At 37.7% G+C, this 25170-nt stretch overlaps 2 protein-coding genes across 11 annotated transcripts in view; one reads left to right on the top strand and one right to left on the bottom strand.

The window, feature by feature from the left end:
* The window catches only part of KANSL1L (KAT8 regulatory NSL complex subunit 1 like), a 150280-nt gene extending 143226 nt beyond the window's left edge, over window positions 1-7054 (top strand). For 5 of the 7 annotated variants that reach the window (XM_017889356.1, XM_017889358.1, XM_017889357.1 and 2 more), the window contains exons 12-15: window positions 282-336; window positions 2103-2215; window positions 3114-3282; window positions 4139-5859. In XM_017889356.1, the coding sequence (XP_017744845.1) occupies window positions 282-336; window positions 2103-2215; window positions 3114-3282; window positions 4139-4369 (568 nt within the window). In that variant the 3' untranslated portion in view covers window positions 4370-5859. Of the gene's footprint in view, window positions 1-281; window positions 337-2102; window positions 2216-3113; window positions 3283-4138 lie in introns of all 7 variants that reach the window. The other 2 variants (XM_017889361.1, XM_017889360.1) reach the window with 1 other exon arrangement.
* Window positions 2721-24417, bottom strand: RPE (ribulose-5-phosphate-3-epimerase). 4 transcript variants are annotated; one of them, XM_017889362.1, is made up of 7 exons: window positions 24197-24384; window positions 17241-17320; window positions 11203-11342; window positions 11064-11110; window positions 10681-10822; window positions 9755-9841; window positions 2721-7606 (listed from the first exon to the last, which is right to left on the bottom strand). In XM_017889362.1, exons 1-7 carry the CDS (start codon window positions 24316-24318, stop codon window positions 7484-7486), a joined length of 741 nt encoding a protein of 246 aa, XP_017744851.1. In that variant the 5' UTR covers window positions 24319-24384; the 3' UTR covers window positions 2721-7483. The 4 variants fall into 4 exon arrangements, with proteins under 4 accessions (XP_017744851.1, XP_017744852.1, XP_017744853.1 ...); XM_017889363.1 differs by lacking the exon at window positions 11064-11110 and having other exon boundaries at window positions 3978-7606; window positions 10681-10815; window positions 24197-24417; XM_017889365.1 differs by lacking the exons at window positions 2721-7606; window positions 11064-11110 and adding an exon at window positions 9098-9178 and having other exon boundaries at window positions 10681-10815; window positions 24197-24417.
* Between the last annotated feature and the right edge of the window lie 753 nt (window positions 24418-25170).

Genomic DNA, 25170 nt, shown 5'->3' with positions numbered 1-25170 from the left:
AACATACCACTAACTTCAGTCAGTACATAATTATTATGTATAAAATGCAGCTATACAGAACAGACTATTCACCATAAAGCCAAAAGTCAAGTCTCATTTTCTCTTTTATCCTTTACTCAATAATACAAATATTTTTCTTTTAAAAAAATTATTAAACAACAATTTGAACCATGGAAGTGCCAAGGAAAGAAAATACTAATACATTTTGCTGTGCTTAGAGTATAAAATTGCCACATTTAGATAAATAACAGCTGTTTAAAATTGGTTTTTATCTTCAACAGCTGGAGGATGGTTGTTCTTCAGCCTTTGGATGAATATAATTTAGGTGAAGAAGAGGTAAGCTGCCTTTCATTTAATGGGATAATTATACATTATGTATAATGAAACCTGCTTACTTTGACATTCAGGGAACTAAAGGAATATATAAACCCTTTAACTTACACTGATTTTTTTTTTCTTTTCACTTATGAAAAGGAAATTCTTTTAAAAGAATATTCGAAAAATGTTTTGTGCAAATTTGACTACCAGCATACACCACAAATACACAATTTAAAAAGCCAAAAAAAAAAAATAGCATTTGTTTGAGTTTTTGGATACTGTAATGTTGAGATACTGAATTTACATGAATATCCACATTCATTGTCAGTATTGTATTTTTCTGCATGAGATTAGTCTCACTCATTATTTTAAAGTTTAAATGCCATTTTCAGAATCTTAGGACCAATTTGCTCTTCAGTTTGGAAAATTTTGGACTTTAAAAAAGTAACATGGTATATACGTCATGTAATACCTGTAGAGTCTAGGGTGTAAGAGGAATCAGACATTAATGTTTCTGTAGTGAAATATTCATAGTTGAGTTGGATAAACACTAAAAATAGCCTCACATCATTACAGATCAGGCTATGTCACCAAATGAATTCTGAAAATTTGTTTTGCAGATTTTGGATTTTGGAATTGCAGGTAAGGGGTTGTGAATATGTATGGATAAAATTTTATCAAGATAAGATTATAGGGAAAAATACTTTATAACCAAACTAATTCCAAAGTGATGGTCTCTAGAAGACACTGTTGAAGACACTTAGTTTCTGTCAAGTAACAATCTTTCTATGTCCAGTGGTCATGTTTTTCAACTACCAAAATTTACCTTTTAATGCCCTTTCCTCTTCTAATGTATTCTTCCTCATTTCTCAATGATCCTAGCCAAGAAACCCAAATTCTTAAATACCATAACCAAGGTAGTACTCCAGGTTCGAAACCTAGATAAGTCATTCATTAAATTAATTCTGATTTAAGCTAGTTTTATACTTTTCTTTGATATTAACATCTTAGAATAGTGTGTCCTCCACAATCCATAAAAGCTCTTGAATGAACAATAAGACTGCTGGTACTAAGCTATGGCAAACGGAAAGCACTATGAACTCATCTGTAGTCTACCAAAGTCTTCAAATATGAACCAATAGTAAACAAGTATTTTTAAGTTTTTTGAGGTGGGAGGATCGCTTGAGCCCAGAAGTTCAAGGCTGCAGTGAGCTATGAATGCACGACTGCACTCACTACAGCCTGGGCAACAGAGACCCGTGTCTAAAAATAACAATAATAAAATAATTTTAAAACATTTTTGACTCCCCTTTTATAGGAATTTGAAGTTCATCTGATAACATTTGTTCTCTCAACTTACAGAGATAGCATTTTAGTTTGCTTCCTACTGTTTTCTACATGAGAAACTCTTTGAAAACTTGAAACTCGATCTTGTATTTCTTTTTTGGGACCAGCGTCTTACCCTGTCACCCAGGCTGGAGTGCAGTGTCACGATCTTGGCTCACTGCAACCTCCGCCTTCTGGGTTCAGGCAGTTCTCTGCCTCAGCCTCCCAAGTAGCTGTGATTTCAGGCACCCATCACCACGCCCAACTAATTTTTGTATTTTTAGTAGAGACAGGGTTTCACCATCTTGGCCAGGTTGGTCTTGAACTCCTGACCTTGTGATCCACCCACTTTGGCCTCCCAAAGTTCTAGGATTACAGGCGTGAGCCACCGTGCCCAGCCTGATCTTACATTTCAAAATGTTTCTGATTAAAGCAAAAATATTTATTTCTAATTCCAGATAGAAGATCTTTCTGATGAAGTCTTCTCCCTAAGGCACAAAAAATATGAAGAGAGAGAGCAAGCCAGGTGGTCACTATGGGAGCAAAGCAAGTGGCACAGAAGAAACAGCAGGCAGGTTATAAATTTAAAACCCCAAACCATAGAATTCATGTGAAATGAACAAAACCTCTCCATGAGTTTTCGGTGAGACCACTAAAAAGGAAACCATGATGTTGTAACATCAGCTATTTGTGCACCAGAAGTAAAATACTACACAGAATGAGCTTGTATTCAAAATATATTTGAGCTAATTCTATAATGATGAAATGAGTTTCTGTATTTCACTGTTTCTTACGTTGTCAGCCTCAGGAATAGATTTAACTAACAAATAATGTGAAAATTCTCTGTATATATGAAGTAGTTCATTTCAATCTACTTTAATAATGGACCTCACACTGGGGACTGGAGTTTAGGTAATCCATTTTAACATCACTACTTCCAAAATATGTTTTTCTTTAAAAAATAAAAAATTTCTCAAGAAACCTGTTTAGTCTAAAATGCAAAAAAGCCTAAAATACTTTTAGAAACACAAATGAGCTTTGAGGGAAGGGGAAGTAAATCAGACATAATTATTATGTGAGAAAATACCTGCTATTTTATATTTATTATACATTTGATCATTTTAAAAGATCCAAAACTCAAAAGCAAGATTGTGTGAAGTCTGGTAGTCGTTTTAGTTAAGGAGTATCTTTTGTTTAATTAGTCAGACAAAAGACAAAACAAACCAAATAAACAACAAGAACACCCCTCCCCCTATTGTAATTCAGTAAAATATTTCATAAAGTACTATTTCATCCTCTGAGTACGAAAGTAATAAATAGCACCAGAGGAATTTTTAAAAATCTTTGGGCAAAACTGTTTAAAGTTACCAAGTTAACTTGACTCAGTGATACCTTGGTTGTCCATAAATTTTGAGGTCCAAGACCTCAAAAAATAACGAATAATTGTGTTTTCCTGATTTTCTTGCTAGAGCTTACAGTAAAAATGTTGAAGGACATGACTTGCTTTTGAAAGAATACCCTAATAACTTTAGTAGCAGTCAGCAATGTGCTGCTGCAAGTCCTCCTGAGCTTCCTTCAGAGAACCAGGATCTGTGTGCATATGGCTTACCTTCTTTAAAGCAAAGCCAAGAAACCAAGGTAAGTGCAATATATATGATTAAACTTCCCATTTCTTGCCTTTTAACTACTTGTTTGTAGAAACTACTTGAAAAAATTAATTTTCTTTATTACATCATTACATAACAAATTCAATAAGATAGTTAGGTAGAGAAGATCTGTATTCCAGCATTTTATGTCCACTACTAACTACAGTCACTTTGTGTAACAAGTCAATGTGAACTTCCAAGTACTCATTCATCTATTAGAGAATGGAGGTACTATCAAAGTTTCATTACAAAACAAACCTGATTAATGAAGAATAGCACCTGCTATATGGCCAAAGTTAGCTGCTATTTCTTTCTCCTCATATCTTAAGATTTTTACATGCCTCACCCCAGACCCAGTTCCTACCTTAAAGGTACTGCTTTCTAACACTGCATCCGTAAAATTCTTACACCTTTCTTCATAAATAGACACTGAAAAAGAACTAGATCTAGAATGGAATGGAGATTACAGAATTAATAGGCAAGTTGCAGAAAGCTCAGGAAAGAAAAAGTTAATAGGTACCTTTAATAATGAAAATGAAGACATTGTAGAAGTATATCAAACCTGAGAACACTTTCCCAAAGTGCTCTTAGGTTGGAAATGAAGACCACTGCCTGTGGCAGCATTTCCTCTTCTTGGCAGAGGCAAAGTAAAGAAATAAATACCAAAAGTCACTCAAGAATTCTCAGTATATTCCCTTTTGAGTTGCTATTTAAGTTGAAATGAAAATTTGTACATTTATGTGCTAAAAGAACAGAACAATAATTATAGACATGTACAGATTACTTGTTAGATGAATTTAAACAAAACAAATTAGTTGAAACTTAACTGAAAATGTTTCCCCTTTCAGTCTTTGTGGTGGGAACGACGGGCTTTTCCACTGAAGGGTGAAGACATGGCAGCCTTATTATGTGAAGATGAAAAAAAGGATCAGGTTGAATGGTCAAGCACAGCTTTCCATGGTGAAATCTTCGGTACCAGTGTACCAGAGAATGGCCACCATCCAAAAAAGCAGTCAGATGGAATGGAAGAATACAAAACCTTTGATCTAGAACTTACTAATGTTAAAAAAAATAGGTGACAGGGAACAGGTTAAGAAAACTATGTAAATGTAGGAAAGATGGGAGGAAATAAAGCACTGTTCAGAATCCCCCATCCCCTCCAGAATAAGAGCATGTTCTGCATGTATTAATCTTTTATGCTGTTTATGAAACAGGCAAGATAAGTCTGTTTTTCCTTCTGGAACCACCAGGGTAACCAGGTTTTCATCTACATACAAGTGGTAGTCATTTGTGTTTATCATGCAACTTACAAACACCAAGATATTAATTGCTGTAACTTGATGTCAAATCACCTTACTGGGTAATTTTTAAGACTATGTACCCACACCATACATATATACACATATATACACATACATACAAACCTGTGCGCCAAGTGACAGCTATTTTTTTATATACATGGTAATTCATTAAAATTGCCTTAATAATATATTAGAATATACAAATATGTGTGTATAAAACATACACACACACATCCCCCTATGTAGTTTCTGAAACACTGGCAATGACCCACTCCCCTTGGAAATGCATGTATGAACTACCCTATGAAACATAAGCTGCAGTATAGATAAAACACAGGTTTCCACTGATAAAAGACATCTGAACATCCTGAATATAGAGATTAAGTTTTTTGTTGTTTTTTTGTTCAACATGTTTAACCAACAGTAGAAGTTATTTACAGAAATTTATATACCAGATAACACAAAACTCCTTTATTCAAAAATCATTGATACCTTTGGACACAGGCTACTTTCTGTTTACTCCTAACAAAATAAAGCAAGCAAATTTGAGTTAAATATTGGTGCAGTTTAATACTATCACATCTCTGAAAACTCAATTTGAGTTTTACCAATTAATGTGTCTCATGAAGACACCAATTTAAAATGAGCCACAAACAGTGAAGTCCTATCAGTATAAAATTTGAAAAAAAAAAAGATTGTATTTCTAGATTAGCAAGAAATTAGTAATTCTGGCTGATTTCTATTTCTAGCTAATTTGGTCATTCTTTGCCATAGCTTACTCTATTCAAATAAACATATATTCTTGCTTGCATCCTAGATTGGGAATTAAACATTTTCAAAAAACAAAGCTTCAATATTTGGATACTAAAGAGTATATATGAAAGAAAATTCCTTTTGAAGCTATAAAACCATTTTTTCTATGTGAAAGTTGAGAACAATTTATATACATCACTTTTGTCATGTAAAAGGTTATTCAAGTTGTACTACCCACATAACTGAAAATATTGGCCATTTGGCCTAATCTGTGAGATTTGACACTAAGTTTTTGTTAGAGATTGGAAATTACACTAGTCCTTTTAAGGGGTAAAAAAATCTAAATTCAATACTGACAAACTTTGCTTGTAGTTTTACTGTACATTTATTTTTAAAGAAAAATAAAACAAAAGCCAGACAAACCCAAGTTGTCCAGGCAGATGAACTCAAATCTTTGTCACATCTGATATTATAATCTTCTATATAAGTTTTTTAATTAAAGTTATTTCTATATACCTTGTGTTGCTTGTTATTAAATGCGACCTATTCGTGGCACAAAGCTTTCCTAAGCTGAAATTAAAAACAAACATTAACAAATTTTTACCTTGTAATGCAGGAAGAAACCCAAGCAAGCTCTAGTCTAAGCTTAACTGTTAGCATTCTTACTTTTTGAACCTTATTTCTCAAAACTTATAGTAGCCTCAAGAAGTCTATTGATACTGGTCCTGATATTTCCTGCCATATTTATAACACAGCAAGAGTATTTACAGGAATGAAATAGCTGACACATATTTTTAGACTCTCTATAATTCAGAACAGTTATAAATATTTAGTTTATGGATTGACTCTGCATCCTGTCATCTTTTCGCCTACCTGATCTTTCTTGGAATAAAATAATATATCCTTGGGGTCAAGATCCATAGTTCCAGAATATTCCCAGCCATCTGGTTCTGCTACAGTGTAAAATTAGACTGGAAATAAGACAATGTTAAGTAAAAAGCTTTTTACCTAACCGACCTCCCAAGGGCTCCATCTGTAAAAGTACAGACCAGAAATTCTACCACTTCCCAGATCCTTTCAGGGTACCATCCTACTACTGAGCATTAATTTCTTCATTTTTTAAATGGGGACAAAATATCTGCTTTATTATTGCCACTTACTTATAGAGGTGATTTACAGATTTAATGAGAATATATAAAGTACTTTATAACTCACGAAATATAAACTTATATAATGCTATCTACTTTGTATTGAGCATATTCTAAATTCTGGGACTAGTACTGGAAACTTTAGGTATACAGTGTTACCTCTTAATTCTCAACACAACCCCACAGTTGTTATAATTACATTTAATGTATAAATGAGTTAGGAGAAACGCAAAAAAGATTAGGTGATTTGTTAAAGGTCCAGCTAGAAAGGGGCGGTCAGAATTCAACCCAATATTACTTCCAGAGGTTTTACTTTTTCCCTTCTACTCAGAGCTAACACAACAGCATTATTTAACGTCCTTAAGAATGGTGGGGAGGAATCACTGAATAACCTGCTTTGACAAAACACCCTGAAAAAATCTATGCTTGTATTTTAGAACCCCTGGGTTTCATACATTGTTTTTATAGTTTTCACACATCAAGTGTAAGGTTAAAAGTGATAGATTTTAAGAACCAAGAATATGGTATGCCATCCCACCCAAACTTATAAACAAATCACAAATAACATGAAATAGAAAAAAACCATGAAGACTTCCTTTGCTTTTGGAAAACAGCTGAGAAACAACAAAATTCTTTTCAGAAGTACAGACAAAATTTGTTTTTGTAGTGTAGTCAATATGCCCTCCTTAAGCATTAAGACACTTTTCTGTTTGTAACCTTAATACAGCCGTATTTTACTCTTTATAAAATCAAGTCTCTCAATAAAACAGTATCTTACTCACTAATCATTAAGCTGCATTACTAAAATGTAGTTATACACACCAATTTCTAACCTCTTAGAATATTCTGCACAATCAGTTTTAATCACTGGAATGAATAACTGCTCAAAAAAGCAGTGCAGCTTCAATTGCATTATGATTTGGTAGTCAATATTCCTGTTTTCCAGTAAAAGAGAGATTTCATGAACAGAAACATTGGGCTCCTTATGGTTTCATCGATCAAGAGAACGTTTCTGAGCAGCTTCTGAGCAAACATTTCTTAATAGGTTGATCACAGATCTGGGGTCTTCACTCCTCATAATAGCACTGCCAGACACAATCATGTTAGCTCCTGCCTGGAAGAAGTAAACAGTTAGGTTATGCCTCAGAGGAAAATGGAGAAAAACCTAAAACAGAATTCCTGGACTAGAGTGTCTACCCTTGCATCTGTCAACATTTCAATCATATGAGAGCCACTTTGAGATTAAGCAGATTTAAGCAACCTAGTTCAATAAGAAAAACTTAAAATGTTCACAAATGAGGATGTGAGATTATTTTAAATGTGTCTAAGAAATCATTGACCTTTCTGGTAAACCAACTCTTAATAATCTACATGGTATCTTTGCTACTCTTTAGATAAGGTTTAAAAGCCTTTACTCCTCAAAGCCCACTAAGGTTTTCCCATATGCCACCAATGCTTCTATAGTTACTAAAAAAAAAAAAAAAAAAAAAAACTTTATATTCTTAATTTGTGAGTGTTCCTGAAAGGACAATTATTGCTAAAATGTGAAATTATCCATAAACTACGGCAAAATTAAAGTGATTTCTCATTTTTATGTCAAAAAATGGAATGAATGTCTCTCTTTATACTTAAGTCATTGCATTCCAGAATGGTTTTGAAGTGGCTTTAAAAAAGTTTTTAACATATGTTTAAATATGGAAGCAAAGAAATGAAAAAAGAAAAGCTAAAAAATTGGGTCCAAATTTAACTCTGAGCTTCCTAGGATTTGATTTGAGGATGGAAACCCAATCTGTTTTGTGATTCGCTGCTAGAACAAAGAGGGAGAAGTGGGAGAACCACAGGCTGAGGAAAATTTTTCCAGACAGTGTCACTTTATGTATGAGCATTTCTAACAATATTCCTCATAGAAATTATAAAGGTGAGTTTTATAGGGTTAACACTGCAAATATCTCTTCAGTTAACCCATTTATGCCTAGTGTTCCATTACTGGAATGCTAAGCTTGTGGGAGTTCTTCATATCCTGCTGTTTAAGATCATCACCAAGGTCTGATTTTTCACAAAAAAATTTGGCAACCTCTGGCATAAAAGCAGGAGTAGTATATTGGCAAAGCACAGTTTGTACAAAGCAATTCCACAAGCAGTCAAAAGGATATGAGCTCAGTCATCATCTGCCCAGCCCCTCCTGCATAAGTATTTACTACTGTCAAGCTTTTGATGGGTCTATATCAAGCAGAAAAGTGTGACAGTTATACAAGAACCTGGAAGTAGATACACCACACTGTGAAAGAAAAGCAGGTCATGTGAGTTTTATTTTAATCACTTGTGGTGCTACCAGGAGGGCTGGCATCCTCAGGAGCCTGACTATGCTAGATTAGCTATCTGAAAAAAAAGTTAAAAAAAAGTTTTTATTTGTATACAGATAGCCAAAGAGGTATACAGAGACAGCCAAAGGGGTATACAGAGACAGCCAAAGGGGTATCAGGCCTAAATTTTAATCAAAAATGGTTCTAGCAAGTTCTTACAAGGAACAACTAAGTAATATATAGGTTCTAAAGAATAATGTAATAATTAGGTCAATTAGATTTCTCTACTTTCATCCCCCTTGGAGAGGAGGTATCTTTTAATTCCCTATTTTGGAAAAATTTCTCACTTCCAAGGCCCTGGAACTTAATGATCTTCCAAAGGGCTGAAATTCAACATATTATTTTTTAAAAAAGAACTTTCTTCAGCCTTCCTGAGACAACCAGGATTTACTATTTAACAATTTATGTGATTTTAGAATATCCACTTATGGGCCAGCCTCAGTGGCTCACATCTGTAATCCCAACACTTTGGGAGGCCGAGGCAGGCAGATCACTTGAGGTCAGGAGTTCGAGACCAGCCTGGCCAACATGGTGAAACGCTGTCTCTACTAAAAATTAAAAAAATTAGCCAGGCGCGGTGGCAGGTACCTGTAATCCCAGCTACTCAGGAGGCTGAGGCAGGATCGCTTGAACCCTGGAGGCAGAGATTGCAGTGAGCAGAGATCACACGACTGCACTCCAACCTGGGCCACAAAGACAGACCGTCTCAGAAAAAGAAAAAAAAAAAAAAATTCACTTATGCTGTTTATTTTCCTAGTTGTACATGTGAACAAAAAATACTTTTCCAAGAAAGAAAGTCAACTTAGGAACCATAGAGGGAATCGCTGGCCCATGAGACAATGTCCTAGAGACATACTTGACAGGAAATTGGTCTAGTCAGAGTTGAAGAGCAATCTCACCTCTGCACACTTATGGACAGTGTCAGGACCTACTCCACCATCGACCTCTATATCCAAAGATGGGAACTGGGTCCTCAACCAGTGAACCTAGATATATACATGAGGAATAAGTAACTCCTAAAGTGGATATGTTGGTGGGGGTGGGGGGGTAGACAACCAAATAAACAAAAAAATCCAACAGCCAAAATTAGCAATTAAAACTCCCAACTGTCTCACACAATAACTATACCAATACAACATATTACTGGGGAATACTTGGTTTTTAATAGCAGGCTTTGTTCTATTTGGCAAACAGCAATCTGTAATGTCTTTACAGAGACTGTGTGTCATGGAAAGAAGAGAGACAAATCCTCAATAGTCAATGACAACTTCCAAGAGATTTAAGTTACAGAGATAACAATTTCAAAAGAAAATTTCAAGACTCCTAGGCATGGTGACTGACGCCTCTAATCCCAGCACTTTGGCAGACCAAGCCTGGAGGATAGCTTAAGCCCAGGAGTTCAAGACCAGCCTGGGTACACAGTGAGACCTCCCCTCTATTAAAATATGTAAGAATTAGCTGGGCATGGTGGTGTGCACCTGTAGTCCCAGCTACTCAGGGTGCTGAGGCAGGAGGATCTCTTGAGTCCACGAGGTCGAGGCTGCAATGAACCCTAATTGCATCACTGCATTCCAGCCCAGGTGACAGAGCAAGACTTTGTCTCAAAGAAGGAGAAAATTTCAAGATAAAGACGTAATACTTCTCTGATTTCCAAATCAGAAATCTATTACAGCATCTATTATATACTGTATTAGAATGATCTGGAAGCATCCCCATCTCCTCACCTTCAGAACACGTTATGCCTAAATATATAAGCCTTTCAATAAATGCTTACTGAATGAACACACGGTAACAGCCTCACCCCAAAATCAAATACTTCCTTTACCTTTGGCATCATATCTTCCATGAATTTCTGCCCTCCAAACCCCGGTTCCACCGTCATAACCAAGGCCATATCTATTTGATTAGCCCATGGTGCCAAATACTCAACTGAGGTTCCTGGTTTGATGGCAAGGCCAACCTGTAACAGACACAAATATGCTATATCACACTGACATTTACAATTCCCTCTGTATTACATTATTGTGGCATAGCAGGCCCAGTAGAAATATCTGTTCTTATTTTTCAAAAGTTAACAAGACTATTAAATGTAAGTATTTCCAACAAGCAGTAGCTTTCAGAAAATATTAGTGGAATATATAAATGCTATTTGACAAAGAAGTTAAATCCTGGCATCATAGCTGAAGAACAGCTGCTTAAGTAGGCAATGGACCCTGACTGTGCCACTGCAATTCAGCCTGGACGACAGAGCAAGACTCTGTCTCAAAAAAAGAGAAAATTTCCTGTTTCCAGCAAATCTTCCCAACTGAGAGTGAATGTTACAAAACACTCATCACTGGTTTCTTACCTTCATTCCATTCTCCCGAATATCTTTAATCAAAGCCCCTGGGTTCTCAGTAGCCTCGAGATGAAAGGTGTACTGATTGGCTCCTGCTACAGCCATTGGCTTTACCCACTGTTCTGGCTTGGACACCATCATGTGCATGTCTAGAAAGAAAAGACACTTCAAAATATTACTGAAAAATACCTGGTTCATGCTATTGGAAGCCAATCTGTATGCAGTTTTTGCCACTTCGGATATGAACTCTTTGGGCATCACACAAATCATTATTTCCATAGTTATAATTCAGTATAGGTAGTTTCCTCTTATTCTGAAGACAAGGATTTATTTAAATTCATTTACAAAACCCTTTTCCCACAAAACCATACAGTGCTGTATATAAAAGTTAACATCTAAAAATCAGGAAATCTAGGTCCAGGTCCAGGAAATGCCACTCTACGAAACTTAAAGAATATGTCATATTATCCGTACAGACTAGTTTCCTCTAGGAAGATTAAGTGATTCTTTTCATTTCTTCTTTCAATTTATTGAGCAATTACTGTACTATTAATTATTCTAGGTCCTAGGGTTAGAGCAAAAACATGAAACTCTCCTGTCACAGGGATTACATTCTTAATGGGACAAACAATAAACAAAATAAGGAAGTAAAATGCACACTAGGTAGGCAGTTAATATGGCTGGTGTGCCTGGGGAAGGAGATACACCAGTCAGAGGTCAGGGAAGCACGTGGTGAGGAAAAACCCTACGGCATTCTGCAGGCCATTGGGAGAAACCACCACAGTGAAGTGACAAGATACTATCCACCGAGGAAGCTACGATAGCAATAACCCAGGTGAAAAATGATGGCAGCAATTCAGGATGGATATGTTCTGAAATAAGAGCAAAGACAGCTGTGGATGGATGAGATGTGGAGGGCGAGAAGATCCTCCATGGATAGACAGATGAGAGGAAAATAAAATGGCATCAAGGATTTTGGACTTATTAACTAGAAGAATGGAACTGCCATTAATTGAGAGGCAAAAGACTACAAGAACAAATTTAGGGGGAAGGATATGTTGACTAAAAGAAACCTGATATTCATCCTAATACTAAAGCTTGATCCATATAAACATATAAGGTGAAAATGGGCATGGCATGCTTAAAGATCTTGACTTAAAACATAATGCATTTCATGAGAAGGAGAGGATAGCTTAAAACAAGCTAAACCAAGAAATAACACTGTGAAGAATCCTGTGTTTGATAAATGGTAGTGAGGAGAGGTTTTGAGTTTTTTATTTTGCTAGAGGAAGCACATTTCTGATACAGCCAAGCTATACCTAAGAAAAAAAAATTCTAACATTCCAGAACAATTATGAAATACAGCAAAGCCTTTAAAAAAAAAGTCAGAAAAAGAGAGTATAAAGCTTGACGAATAAAGTCAAGATTAACATTTGTATTTCTAATCCACCAAAAGTAATTGTATGAGAACTTTTTTTGTTTGTTTGTTTAAAATAGAGAAGAAGTTTCGCTTAACTCCTGGCCACAAGTGATCCTCTCATGTTGGCTTCCCAAAGTGCAGGGATCATAGGCATGGGCCACCACACCCGGCCTAAATTAGAACATATTTTAACAGGTAAAACTTTATTTTTTAAAAAAGGTATTAAATCTGGTGTTTCTTATTCTTTGAATTATAAACAAGGAAAATTCAAGCTGGTTGAAAATACCTACTCTATTCATTCCATAAGTTACCAGACTGCTAGCTATGTCATCCTTACTCAATCTCTAACATCCAGTAACCACTAGCAACCCTCAATGGAGAATTTCTATGGTGTTCAGGGAGTCAGTAGTTCAGCAAATCTGTGTACAGTTAACATTAGATCAGCAATTCTCAAACATTCTATCATTCTATTATCTATTACAATCATAATCTATTATTCATAAAATTGGTCAACAATATGCTGATTAAAAAGAATCTAAGTGCTATTAAATTCTAAGTTACATTAAAAAAAAATTCACTATATATGGCTAGGTGTGGTGGCTCAAGCCTGTAATCCTAGCACTTTGGGAGGCCAAGGCAAGTGGATTGCTTGAGCCCAGGAGTTCACACTCTTAAAAATTAATAATGACCCCAAGAAACTTCTGTTGATATGGGTTATATTTATAGATATTTAATGTATAAGAAATTGAAACTAAGACATTTTAAAGCATGTAATTTTTGGCAGGTACGGTGGCTCACACCTATAATCTTAGGAGGCTGAGGAGGGAGGATGGCTTGAGCCCAGTTTGAGACCATCCTGGGCAACGTAGTAAGACTCCTTCTCAACAACAACAGAATAATTAGCTAGGCATGGTAGTGTGATCCTGCAGTCCCAGCTAGTAGAGGGGAGGAGTGAGGTGGGAGGGCTGCTTGAGCCCAGGAAGACTGAGGCTTCAATGAGGTATGAAGGCTACAACTGCACTCTAGCCTGGGCGACAGAGCAAGACTGTCTCAAAAAAGATAACTCTATTACACATTAATTAAGAGTGGTATTGTTTGTTTTACATGTTTGCAAGTCTTCGGTGTCTGGCTTAATAGAAGACACCTATATTCTCACATCTGTTCCGTATCCAATCTGTTGTAACACAGATGTTCTATGACTTACAATGGGGTTACATCCCAATTAACTCATCCTGAATTGAAAATACTGTTATGTCTAACTGCATTTAATATACCTAACATACCAAACGCCATAGCTTAGCCTAGCCTACCTTAAATGTGCTGAGTGGTCATTTTATAAAGGTGAGCTGCAATGTGCACTCTGTAAACCCTATCAATAAGCTTTTCAATCTTTGGTACATTAAAACCCATTGTTTGTCTTGTATTTTGAATGGGTATTAAGTACTGATTTACTGAGTTACACACATCTTACAAATAGTGACAGATTTCATTCCATAGTACCCCAAAATTACATTTGTTAAAATAACTACAGATCTCATCAGAAAAGCTTGTTAACTGTTGGGACGCTATCAAATCCACAGTGGTAAGATACACAAGTTCTTCAAAATTCTAATTTTGGGAACAAAAACTGACAAGGTATCTTTCCTTGAAGACTCAGCCTCATTAACTTTTTTAAAAAGTCATTAAAATAGCCAGGTCTGAAAAACCATAGTTCATCTGTCAGTTGCTCTTTCAAAAAAACATAGTGTTCTGGAGGAAAGCAGCTAGTTCAGATCATACCTCTATGGTACAAGTAGTTTTCCTTGAGAAAACCATTATGTTCCAATATGCAGCAATGCAGCACAAGTGCTTTATAAGCACTTCCTACTTTGTCACACAAAATATTAAAAAGGCATGTATTCAAGGACCAAGATTTATTAATTTGTACTGCTTCATCAAGGATATTTATTGCAAATGCATGATGATGAATATAACAATTCCTGATATAGTCCCTGCCTTGAGTTGGTTAAGGCACAAGCAAACTAACTCATCAATGTTTTTGTACCATCAGTAGAAATAATGGCAAATAATTTCCTAGTGTTATGAAAATAGTTTTGATATACTCTCACGGATGACCTGCAAGGGTCTTAAGGAATTGTGTGAGTCCTTATACAAAGTACTTGAGGATCATTGATTTAGACAATAACAGGAACAGACTTTTCCCTATCACTTTATTTCTTAGACATTTATTTCTACTCAATATGAAAACTGAAGAGTTAAGAATGTTAGCGTTACATATACAACACAACATGTAATCTTGGTCCTAGAATACATTCATGTATCAATTATCCAACAACCAAAATCCAAGAATTAAACAAATGTTTCTTAATATAAAAAACAAAGGTAGCTGGGCCCAGTGACTTACACCTACAATCACAACACTTTGGGAGGCCAAAGCAGGAGGATGGCTTAAGCCCAAGTGTTCAAGATCAGCCTGGGCAATACAGGGAGATCCCATCTTTACAAAAAGTAAAAAAAAAAATAAAATAAAATAGCCAGGTGTGGTGGCACACACCTGTAGTCCTAGCTATAGTTGCGGCGGGAGGACTGCTTGAGCCCAGGAGTTCAAGGATGCAGCGAGCTATGATTGTATCACTGTACTCCTGCCTGGGTAATAGACGGAGTCTGTCTCTTAAAGCAACAACAACAACAACAACAGAAAGCCAAAAACCAAAAAACAAGGGTCATAAAACCCAAACATTAAAGTAAATGGAGTTCATTTATCTTTCAGACAAAATTCTAGAAATATTAATTAGCAAGTTTATCAACAAATTAAAAACAACAAGAAAAAGCAGATTGTGTGTGGTGGCAGCAACACAGGATTGTTAAAAGGAAAGACATTGACAGGAAATGATATAGACAAGAGTATGGTGTGACAATGGGAGCCCAAATAAAAGGGAGCAAAAAGGAAAAAAAAAAGAAAGCATTAAAAAAATTCACACAAGAAAGCCAGAAGCGAGGATTCTGGCCATTGATTGTACAGTGGAAGCAAACAATGCTATGTATTTCATCCACCTCTCATGGTCATGAGAACAACCTTAATTCATAGGAAAAGTCATGGTATCTGCTATATAAGCTAACTGTGGCTTAAGAAAAAGTTTAGATAATCAGAGGACTATATCCCATTATCTGGAAATTTCAAAATGGTGAACATATTGGTGGAACATTGTTTCCTCATGCCACATAAATGAGGTAATAATGTACATTTTCTTTGGTGTACTCAAAGTAGATGGATCCTATGCAGAGGCTGAAGACTGTATCCAACTGAATTTTCTGTGATATTGGAAACGTCCCATAGCTGCACTGCACAATATGTGACTGCTGAAGACTTGCAATGCGATTAATGTGAATAAGAAACTGAATTTTTAAGTTTATGTAATTTAATTTAAAAAAAAAAATTTTTTTTTGACATGTAGTCTCACACTGTCACTCAGGCTGGAGTGCAGTGGAATGATCTCAGCTCACTATAATCTCCACCTCCCAGGTTCAAGAGCTTCTCATGCCTCAGCCTCCTGAGTAGCTGGGATTACAGGAGTGCGCCACCATGCCTGGCTAATTTTTGTATTTTTAGTAGAGACGGGGTTTCACCATGTTGGCCATTCTGGTCATGAACTTAAGTTTATTTAATTTTAGTAGCTACATGTGGCTTATGACTACCATAGTGAACAGCACAGAGTCCTTCATAAAACTGGTCAACAATATGCTGATTAAAAAGAATCTAAGTTCTACTAAATTCTAAGTTACATTTAAAAAACTATTTAGGCTAGGCGTGGTGGCTCAAGTCTGTAATCTTAGCATTTTGGGAGGCCAAGGCAGGTGGATTGCTTGAGCCCAGGAGTTTGAGACTAGCCTGGGCAACATGGCAAAACTCAGTCTCTTTTTTTAAAAAAAGAAAAAAATAAATAACACTACTTAAAAAAAGTGTACAATTTCTCATGTTTAAGAGATCTGACAGGTGAGACATTGCTAACTTAATATAAATCACTTGTAGGCCACTAAGTAATCTTAAAAATCTTAATTTACATTGTACTATGACATTGGAGTGAATATTTAGGCACCACTTGTAGAAAGCTCCAATTTGCACAAAACAAATGGCTTCTGGACCATAAATCAACTGATTCATAAACTCATTTAACAATTACACTGAGCCCTGATCATGTCTATGCTTAGCTTGAGGAAAACCACAGTAAATAAAGTGGATTCAATCCCTGCCCTCAGAGTTTACAGTCTAATAAAAGTCATCGCAGATCAAAGGAAGTTCTCAGAGGAAAATCAACAGGTGATAAGATAATTGGATAAAGGTTAACTTGGGAGAGGGCGCTCAAAAAGGTCTCTCTGAGGAACTGACAAATGACTTGAGGCCCAAAGATGTGGCAGCCAGCCAAGCTACTACCTTTCCACGCAGATGAGCCAAGGCCCAGAGGCAGGAAGAAGTTTGGCTTGTTACTGGAGTCAGGCCAATGAAGACCCAGCATAGGGAAGTTGGGGAAAGGGTGCCAGATGAACTTGGAAGTTAAAAAAATCAACCATCCAGTTTTCCTTTACTTGAGCAACACATCCAGCTTCAGATGGTATAACACCCACTTACCAAAGAAAGGGTCCTGGCCTAGCTGCTTTCGAAGGCTTTCTACCACAGGGTGACCAAAGGTGATGTTGGGAACAAAATGCCTACAAGACAAACAAAATCTACTCTGAAAATGTTTTCAATTCAGTTTCTGTATCTCTCTCAATATGAATTCTGACACGGGTTGAGGGGATTGTGTGCAATGTTTTTCAATTTAATACTTAATCATCAGTATTAAATAATACTAAAAATACTGGGTCATTTTGGTTTTACTAGGTAATGTCTTGACATTTCAACAAATCATGTCACATATATTTTCATAATGATTTGACTCTGTAATTCATAACCCATGACAGGTAGAAATGGAGAGATGACAAAATCAGAAACCCTCAGGCTTTATGACTTGCCCAAGTCACACACTAGTTAGTAAGTTCTGGACTCTTAACATTGATCTGAATCCTAGTCTGTCTCAGGAGGCCTGTGGCTACTTCTAATCACTTCTATCACAGGGCATTAAATGACAGTTTCTTTGAACTTTCTTAAAGATGACTAATAAAGAAACGTGATGTGTTTATTAATAATGACCACCTTTCACTGAGGGTTTACTACATGCCAAGCATTGTAACTTACTTCACTTCATCTTCACGACAGCCTTATAGAGTAGATGCTATTATTATCCCCTTTGAAGAGCACAAGATAAATAAAATCCTTAAGTAACTCAGTTAATAATTTGTGAAGTGGATTCAAATTAAGTCTACCAGCTGGGTGCAGTGGCTCATTCCTGTAACCCCAATACTTTAGGAGGCTGAGGCAGGCAGATCACTTGAGGTCAGGAGTTCAAACCAGCCTGGCCAACGTAGTGAAACCCTGTCTCTACTAAAAATACAAAAATTAGCTGGGAGTGGTGGCATGCACCTGTAATCCCAGCTACTCAGCAGGCTGAGGCAGGAGAATCGTTTGAACCTGGAAGACGGAGAGTGCAGTGAGCCAAGATTGTGCCACTGTATTCCAGCCTGGGCGACAAAGCGAGACTTATCTCAAAACAAAACAAAACAAATCAAGTCTACCAGACCCACGGTACTTATCCTTTACCTTACTCCAGTTAATCTTTTTGTTCTATCACTAGTTCACTTAAATATTTAACAAAACCAGGGCCAGGCACAGTGGCTCACACCTGTAATCCCAGCACTTTGGGAGAATGAGGTGGGCGGATCACAAGGGCAGGTGTTCAAGACCAGCCTGGCCAACATGGTGAAACTCCATCTCTACTAAAAATATAAAAATTTGCTGGGCATGGTGGCGTGCATCTGTAATCCCAGACACTCGGGAGGCTGAGGCAGGAGAATCGCTTGTACCCAGGAGGTGGAGATTGCAGTGAGCCGAGATTGCGCCACTGCGTTCCAGCCTGGGCAACAGAACAAGACTCCGTCTCAAAAAATAAAAAATAAAAACAATAATAATAATAATAAAATCTCCTATATGCAAGTACCATACTAGGTGCTTCAGAATACTATTTTGTAAAGAAATATGCTCCAGTTCCTGTTTTTCCTAGGAGCTTACCATCTCACTGGCAAGAGATGACAGAGATTGACAGCTAATGACTCACCAGAATTCACAACCCTACTGCTATCGTATAGTTGTCAGTGGGATATCAACTGAGTCAAACCTTCTTTCTCATGCCTAGTTCCCTTTACATTCAAGCGACCCATGTGACTTTACATCCCAGTTCCCAGTTCCCTTTACATCTAAGTGGCTTATGTGACTAACTCTCACCACCGGACTGTGAGTACAAGTAATGTGTGTCACTGCAGAGTCCGGTAGGTTAAGGAGAATTCCTTTCCTATTGCCACTTTACCTTTCTGCCAACAAAGCCCTTACAGAATGGAAGAGACACAGAATGGAAGAACACTCACACTGAACTCTTACATGAAGGAGAAACTAGAACTAAGCTACTGAAATCTGGGCTTTGTTAAAGCAGCAGGTATTATCCTATATGAGGATTACAAGAAAAGCTATACAATAACAGGCAGGTAACATGTCATTATAGACAAAATATACATAAAATAAGAGCAAGTATTAGAGAACATTAAGAAAGAAGTTCATGAGATTTACAAAATAGGATTTATAAACATGGGAAAAGAAACAAACCCTGAAAATGAAGCAAAAGCAGAAACAAGCAAGTTATAGTCAAAGACGTGGAGAGTGGTATTGACCAACTTTGGCCAGTGTAAAAAAAAAGATGGGAGGTGGGTAGTAGCACATTAAAGGCATCAAAGGCCAAGCTCATTGTCTGGATTTTTGTCCTGCTGGAAATATGAAGTAAGATCTTAGAGCAAGAAATATTAATAAATAAGACAGAATGGGAAAAACATTACAAGAGAGTGGGTAGTTGCAACTGCCACTTGGTAAGCGGCAAGGAACACTAAGAATGACAAGACAGGCAAAACTGATCGGATCTGTTAAATGATTAGGTGTGTGGGAGGGGAGTTAAAATACAAACTATGTTTAAGGTCTTACAGTTAAGATGACAGGTAGAATGAGTGTTAATAAAAACCAAACTTATACATGAACCACACACAATTCTAAAGACTTTCTATATATTAAATCATTAAAACCTCACAACAACCCTATGAGGTGGGTACTTTTATTAACTGTATTTTACAGATGAGGAACAGAGGCCCAAGGTCACACAACCAGTAAGCACTGGGGGCAGGAGTTACACATAGGCACCATGGCTACCAAGTCCAGGCTCTTAACTACTATGCTCATCTGTCCCTATAACAACAACTAACAAAACAAACAGGGAACAAGTCTAGCGGAGAAGAGACTGAAGAGAGAGAGGTAAGGATTCAGGACACATCGGAGAGGGACAGGTAAGGTGGAGGGGTACAGACACTTTCACTCATTACACCTTGGTCTTTGGAGGTTTAATTTCTATCATTAAAAAGGTGATTCTACCATTTGCCTGAGCAATGATTGTCAGGGCTGTGGATAAGATGTTATGTGTTTACTTAAAACTTGAAATAAGGGTCAAAGAAGCAGGCAGTAAGGCCTATTGAATGTTTTACAACTCTGGAATTAAAGATCTGAATTTCACATACTGTTCTTTTATTATGCTGTGTAGTCTGGGAAATAGTTTTGTTGTCTTAACAGTAGGTTTCATTTATCATGAAAATAAAAGCATAACATCCACCTCTTGAGTAAACACGAGAACCAAAAAAAAAAATACACTTCTACTTTTTTGGGAAAACCTAAACAAAACGTATAAAAATACTATCCCCACAGTTATGTGACTTAATTTGTGCTTTTGAAAATCAATTAAATGCTAGGTTCACAAAGTATACTGGAAGAACAAAAATGCAACAGTAGTCTCAAAAAAACCCAAAGGCTATGCTGAGCCATAACAAAAAAGGGCTACAATCCTAAGCATGAAGTCAGGGTGTCCCAAATTTACCAAACAGTAACGATGAGAGCAGTTCTAATGTATTTACAGTCTCTACCTCAGCCTACTGACTCTAAAGAGGACCAGGAATCTGACTTTTTAACAAATGCCAGAGGGAGTTAACAGACCAGCTTGGAAAACACTTAATTATTTCACTTTAATGGAGAGAAACTTCATTAAAAATTATGCTTCATCATTATCTTATTCTGCCTCTTTTTCCTTTATTTTCTGGAGTCAGTTAACTGTGAAAGAAATAAAATACAATAAAAAGGTATTCCTTTCTCCCAGGGACTCACTGGAATTACACTATAATTTTTTGTAATACAACCAATTTGCTCTCTCACATTCCATCATCACTCCTAAGCTTTACTTACATAATTCTAACACAATCTACTGCAGACAGATCAAGCCATTTACCCTATCTCCTAACAAGGCAAAGATGGTAAGAGGAGGATTAGAGTCGCTATAAAAGGTACAGGACTGTAACTAGAAAACAATCTTCCTGTGAATCAGGAATCACAAACTCAAATGCTGCTGGGGGTTAGTAGATAACATCAAAGAGCAAAACAGAGCAGATAGGGAAAGGCGTCAAATGAAGTACATTCCGGGTGACTAAAGGTGACGCTGCCCCTGTCAGCTCCAGCGCGTGTCACCTTGTAAGACTGAGGACCCAGTGCTGGAAGTCTTTGTTTTTTTGTTTGTTTTTTTCCCCCAAAAGTGAGAAATGCAGCGAAAGTCAGAAATGTGAAATCGTCCCAGTTTTAAATCCTGGTAGCTAATTTAGAAGTTAGTTTGCTAATTTAGAAATTCTTTGCTCTGTTCCCATGGTTAGGATGAACACATTCTAGTCACTGTCCTGTCATGATGTATTTATGTGTTTTCTAGTTTTTTTTTTCCCCAGAGAATCCATTTGTCCTTTGTTTCACATATCCAATCATGCCAGTGCTCCATCTTCCACAGTACTCCCCAAACCGGTTTCTGACTTTCTAAATGAAGAAATTCAGTTGTAATCAGGGGAGAAATTGGAGGTCTTGGTGGGGAGGAGACTAGAAAACAACAAGCACATCCAAAGTGTAATGTTGGATGAGATTTTAAAAAGGGGCCAGGAAAAAAAAACCACGAAGGCAGTCCTGGGAGGGAAGGGACATTGTGGCTGCACTTTCATAGCCCTAGCCTAGTAGACACCACAGCACATCACGTAGGGGCCCTGGCACCAGCTCTGCCAGCCTCTGCTGAATCTGGTGAGACATCAGGGAAGAAGCTGAACCTCCCTACACTGGTTTCCTTCTTTGCAAAAGGGGAATAAAAACAGCTCTTAACTCAGAAAGTAGAGAAGATTAAAAGAGAAATAATTTTAAAATTGTGTATGCAGAATTCAGTTTTTCCAAACCAAAGTACCTCCTGGCAAAGGGAAAGAGGAATAAATAAAAAACAAATACTTATTTTTTATTTTTTTGTTCCCAAAACTCTGATCTATAGTAAATACTTTATCTTATTGAGCTCAGTCTGCCATAGAGCTGTGAGGGGACAAAAGTGACTCCTGAGAGACTCCTCCTATTATGATTAAGTCATTCATTCATTCAGCCAATGATAACTAAGCTCCTTATGGTGCTTTTCCAGCAAAGAACACATAGGTGAGCAAAAAGAAAAAAAAACTTGGCTTTCAGGAAGCTTACAGGGGAGCAGGAGAGACATGAAATAAGTTAACAACAATAAGTATACAGTTAACAAAAATAAGTATACAAATTATTAGTTGCTTTTTTGAGGCCAAAGAATGTCTTAATCATTCCCTGTAAGCCTAGGACCCACAGGAAGCATTTAATTTGAGACAACACAAGTTGCTGCATTGCTTCCAACCCTGGCTCCACTATTTTCTAGTTACGAGACCACTGTCAGATGATTTAACCTCTCTGTGCCCAACTCCTCGCTGTCAAATGCTGGTGGTAATAACATCAATTTCAAACGGCTGGGTGAGTTAATTCACACACAAAAAACGCCAGAACAGAAATAGTCAAGTGCTCATAAACACTGCTATTATGGTTATCATTAATCCTGACTGGTGAACTGAAACAATTACTTTCACCAACCATTAACTTACTCAAACACAGTTTAATTAAAACCAAATTGCTTTCTGTGTCAAACAGATTCACAAATATATATGTAGCTTATTCCATCCTGGGACCCTTCAGGTGTTTACTCTGGCATAAAAATGTAGCTACTTATCTTTGAGGTACACACTCAGGATATTACCTGTGACAGTTTAAGGCTTTCAAGCAAAGGTGTCAAAAATGAAGTAAATAAGTACAATTACATATAATGGCCAACTAAAGGCCAACCTTTGTGAGAGATAATATTTACTAAACTTCTTACACATGTGGACTATTCTTAGTACTCTACGGTCAAAGTTCTGTCATTATCAGTTGGGTGGACTCCTAAGGTAACTGGGTAAAATGCAAAAGAGAAACAATACATTTAACCACATAGAGCAATGGAAGATAAAACTCTTCAAAGTCAGATTAACATTAAAAAGAAAAGGAAATCATCACCTTTTGAAAATAACACCAATTTGCAAATTGAATGAGGAAACACAGAGTTTTTACCTATTTAAAATAAATTTATTTTCCATCCCCACTCAAGATATGATTTTTATAGTCAGTTAACAGTGGGGCTCAGAGAACTACTTCGCAAACCCAGGAAGGGCGAAGCTGCAAGTCTGTCACAATCTTCTGTAATCTTGAGGGAGTCTTACTATTTTCTGTGGGGTTGTTTCCTCATTCTATCACCAACTTCAGAAACTAATATCCTGATTCCAAACAATATTATGTGCTGTATCTACAGTGCTTAAAAATTACTTACAAAAAACTGACCTCCCTGAAGAGCAGGGTGCCTGAAGAGAAAATAGGAAATCAGACTTTTAATAATGATGTAACTAACAATTACAGAGAACTTAATATACGCCAGGCACTGTAAACCTTACATGTACTCGCTCATTTCATCTTCCAAAGATGCCTAAGCGGTAGGTTCTATTAGTAGTTCCATTTTTCAAATTATGAAACTGAAGCTCAATGAGGTTAGTGGCTTGTCCAAGGTAACCCAGCAAGTGGCAGAACTCGGGAACCTCGCTGCAGGTGCCAACTTTAATCGTTACAGAAGTCTGTCTCCCCAGCTTTGCCACTAACTAGCTATATGAGCTTGGGCAAGTCATGCTTCTCCCCTTGGGCCTCAGTTTCTATAGCTGAAAGTGAAGAAACGTCCTAAAGATTTAGGTCGCTTCCGGGTCCTAAGTGATGGAAGACCACACGTTACGTGGGGGGGAGGGGAGGAATTGAGGTTTGGGATCCGGCCGCAACCCAGGACGCCGCGACAGTTCTGCTCCTGCCAGAGCCTCCAGGGTTCCTACCCAACTCCCCTTCTAGCATCGCGTTCAGAGTGAGGCGCTCGGTGGCACAGGGACGCGGTACATCCAACAGGCACTCAATAAAGGTGCGCTGATCCCGCCCCCCGCGCGGCAAGCCGGACCGGAGCCAGGAGGAGTTACCCGTCCATTACATCCAGGTGCAGATAATCGGCCCCAGAGTCTAGCATCCGGAGGCACTCGGCCCCTAAATTGGCCAGGTCGCTGTTGAGGATGGAAGGGCCAATCTTGCAGCCCGACGCCATACCGCTAGCTCCCCAAAGCAAGTTACCCCACGAGTACCCCGGCAAGACTAGAGCGTCACTCCGATTGGGCGGTCAGTTTTTGCCCCGCCCCTTCTCCGTACAGGCTTCCGGACTGTACCGGAAGCAGCGATTCTGCGGTGAGGAAGTTCCGCTTCCTCCTGGCGTGAGGCGGTCTCTGCCGTCCGCCCGGGGCGGGGCGTGACACATGGGTGTTGTCTTCCTAGTTCTGACCTTCTTATGCGGTTTGGATTTTAAAGTCCTTGCAGTACTCAAGGAGTTTCTTAACTTTTTTTCGCTTTGCTTCCCCTGCAGTTCCTTCTCCTCGGCTCTTGACTTCACATCACTTTTTGTTTCTCCACCCTTTGCATATGCGTTCCTTTCCTCTCCAGCGCCTATGCTGGCCCTTTAAAACAACAATTAAAAACCTTCTTCCCTCGTATTTCTCTTAGAGCTCTTCTTTTGAGCTGGAGGAACCCTGGCTCTGCCAGATACTAGCTGGATGACCTGGCAAGTCACTTCTTACTTAAGTTTTCTCATCTGTAAAGACAGTGCCCAGCTTTAGGGTTGTATTAAATGAGTGAAGCCAGGTAATGCGTGCAGCAGGATGCCTGGTGCTCAGTACAAAATGGTAGTTATTATTACCCTCTTTTTCTGCCTCTGCACTTCCTCCTTCTTGTCTTTTTTGTTTTTCCCTCTGTTGAGGCTCAGAAAATAATAGCCCAAAGTGAAGGCCTCAGACGCAAGTGTTTCTCTGACTTCCTTTCCTGCTGTCTTCTCAATCTCATTCTCCCAGGAGGCAGGTCATAGAAACTAGAGCCCCTCTTCCCTAAGAAGAGTCATTGAAACCAGAAC

The sequence above is a fragment of the Rhinopithecus bieti genome, unplaced genomic scaffold, assembly GCF_001698545.2.
Source record: "Rhinopithecus bieti isolate Rb0 unplaced genomic scaffold, ASM169854v2 scaffold_17939, whole genome shotgun sequence".
Classification (NCBI taxonomy): Eukaryota; Metazoa; Chordata; class Mammalia; order Primates; family Cercopithecidae; genus Rhinopithecus; species Rhinopithecus bieti.
The sequence above is the reverse complement of the archived record's forward strand: the minus strand, read 5'-3'. Positions and strand labels throughout refer to the sequence as shown.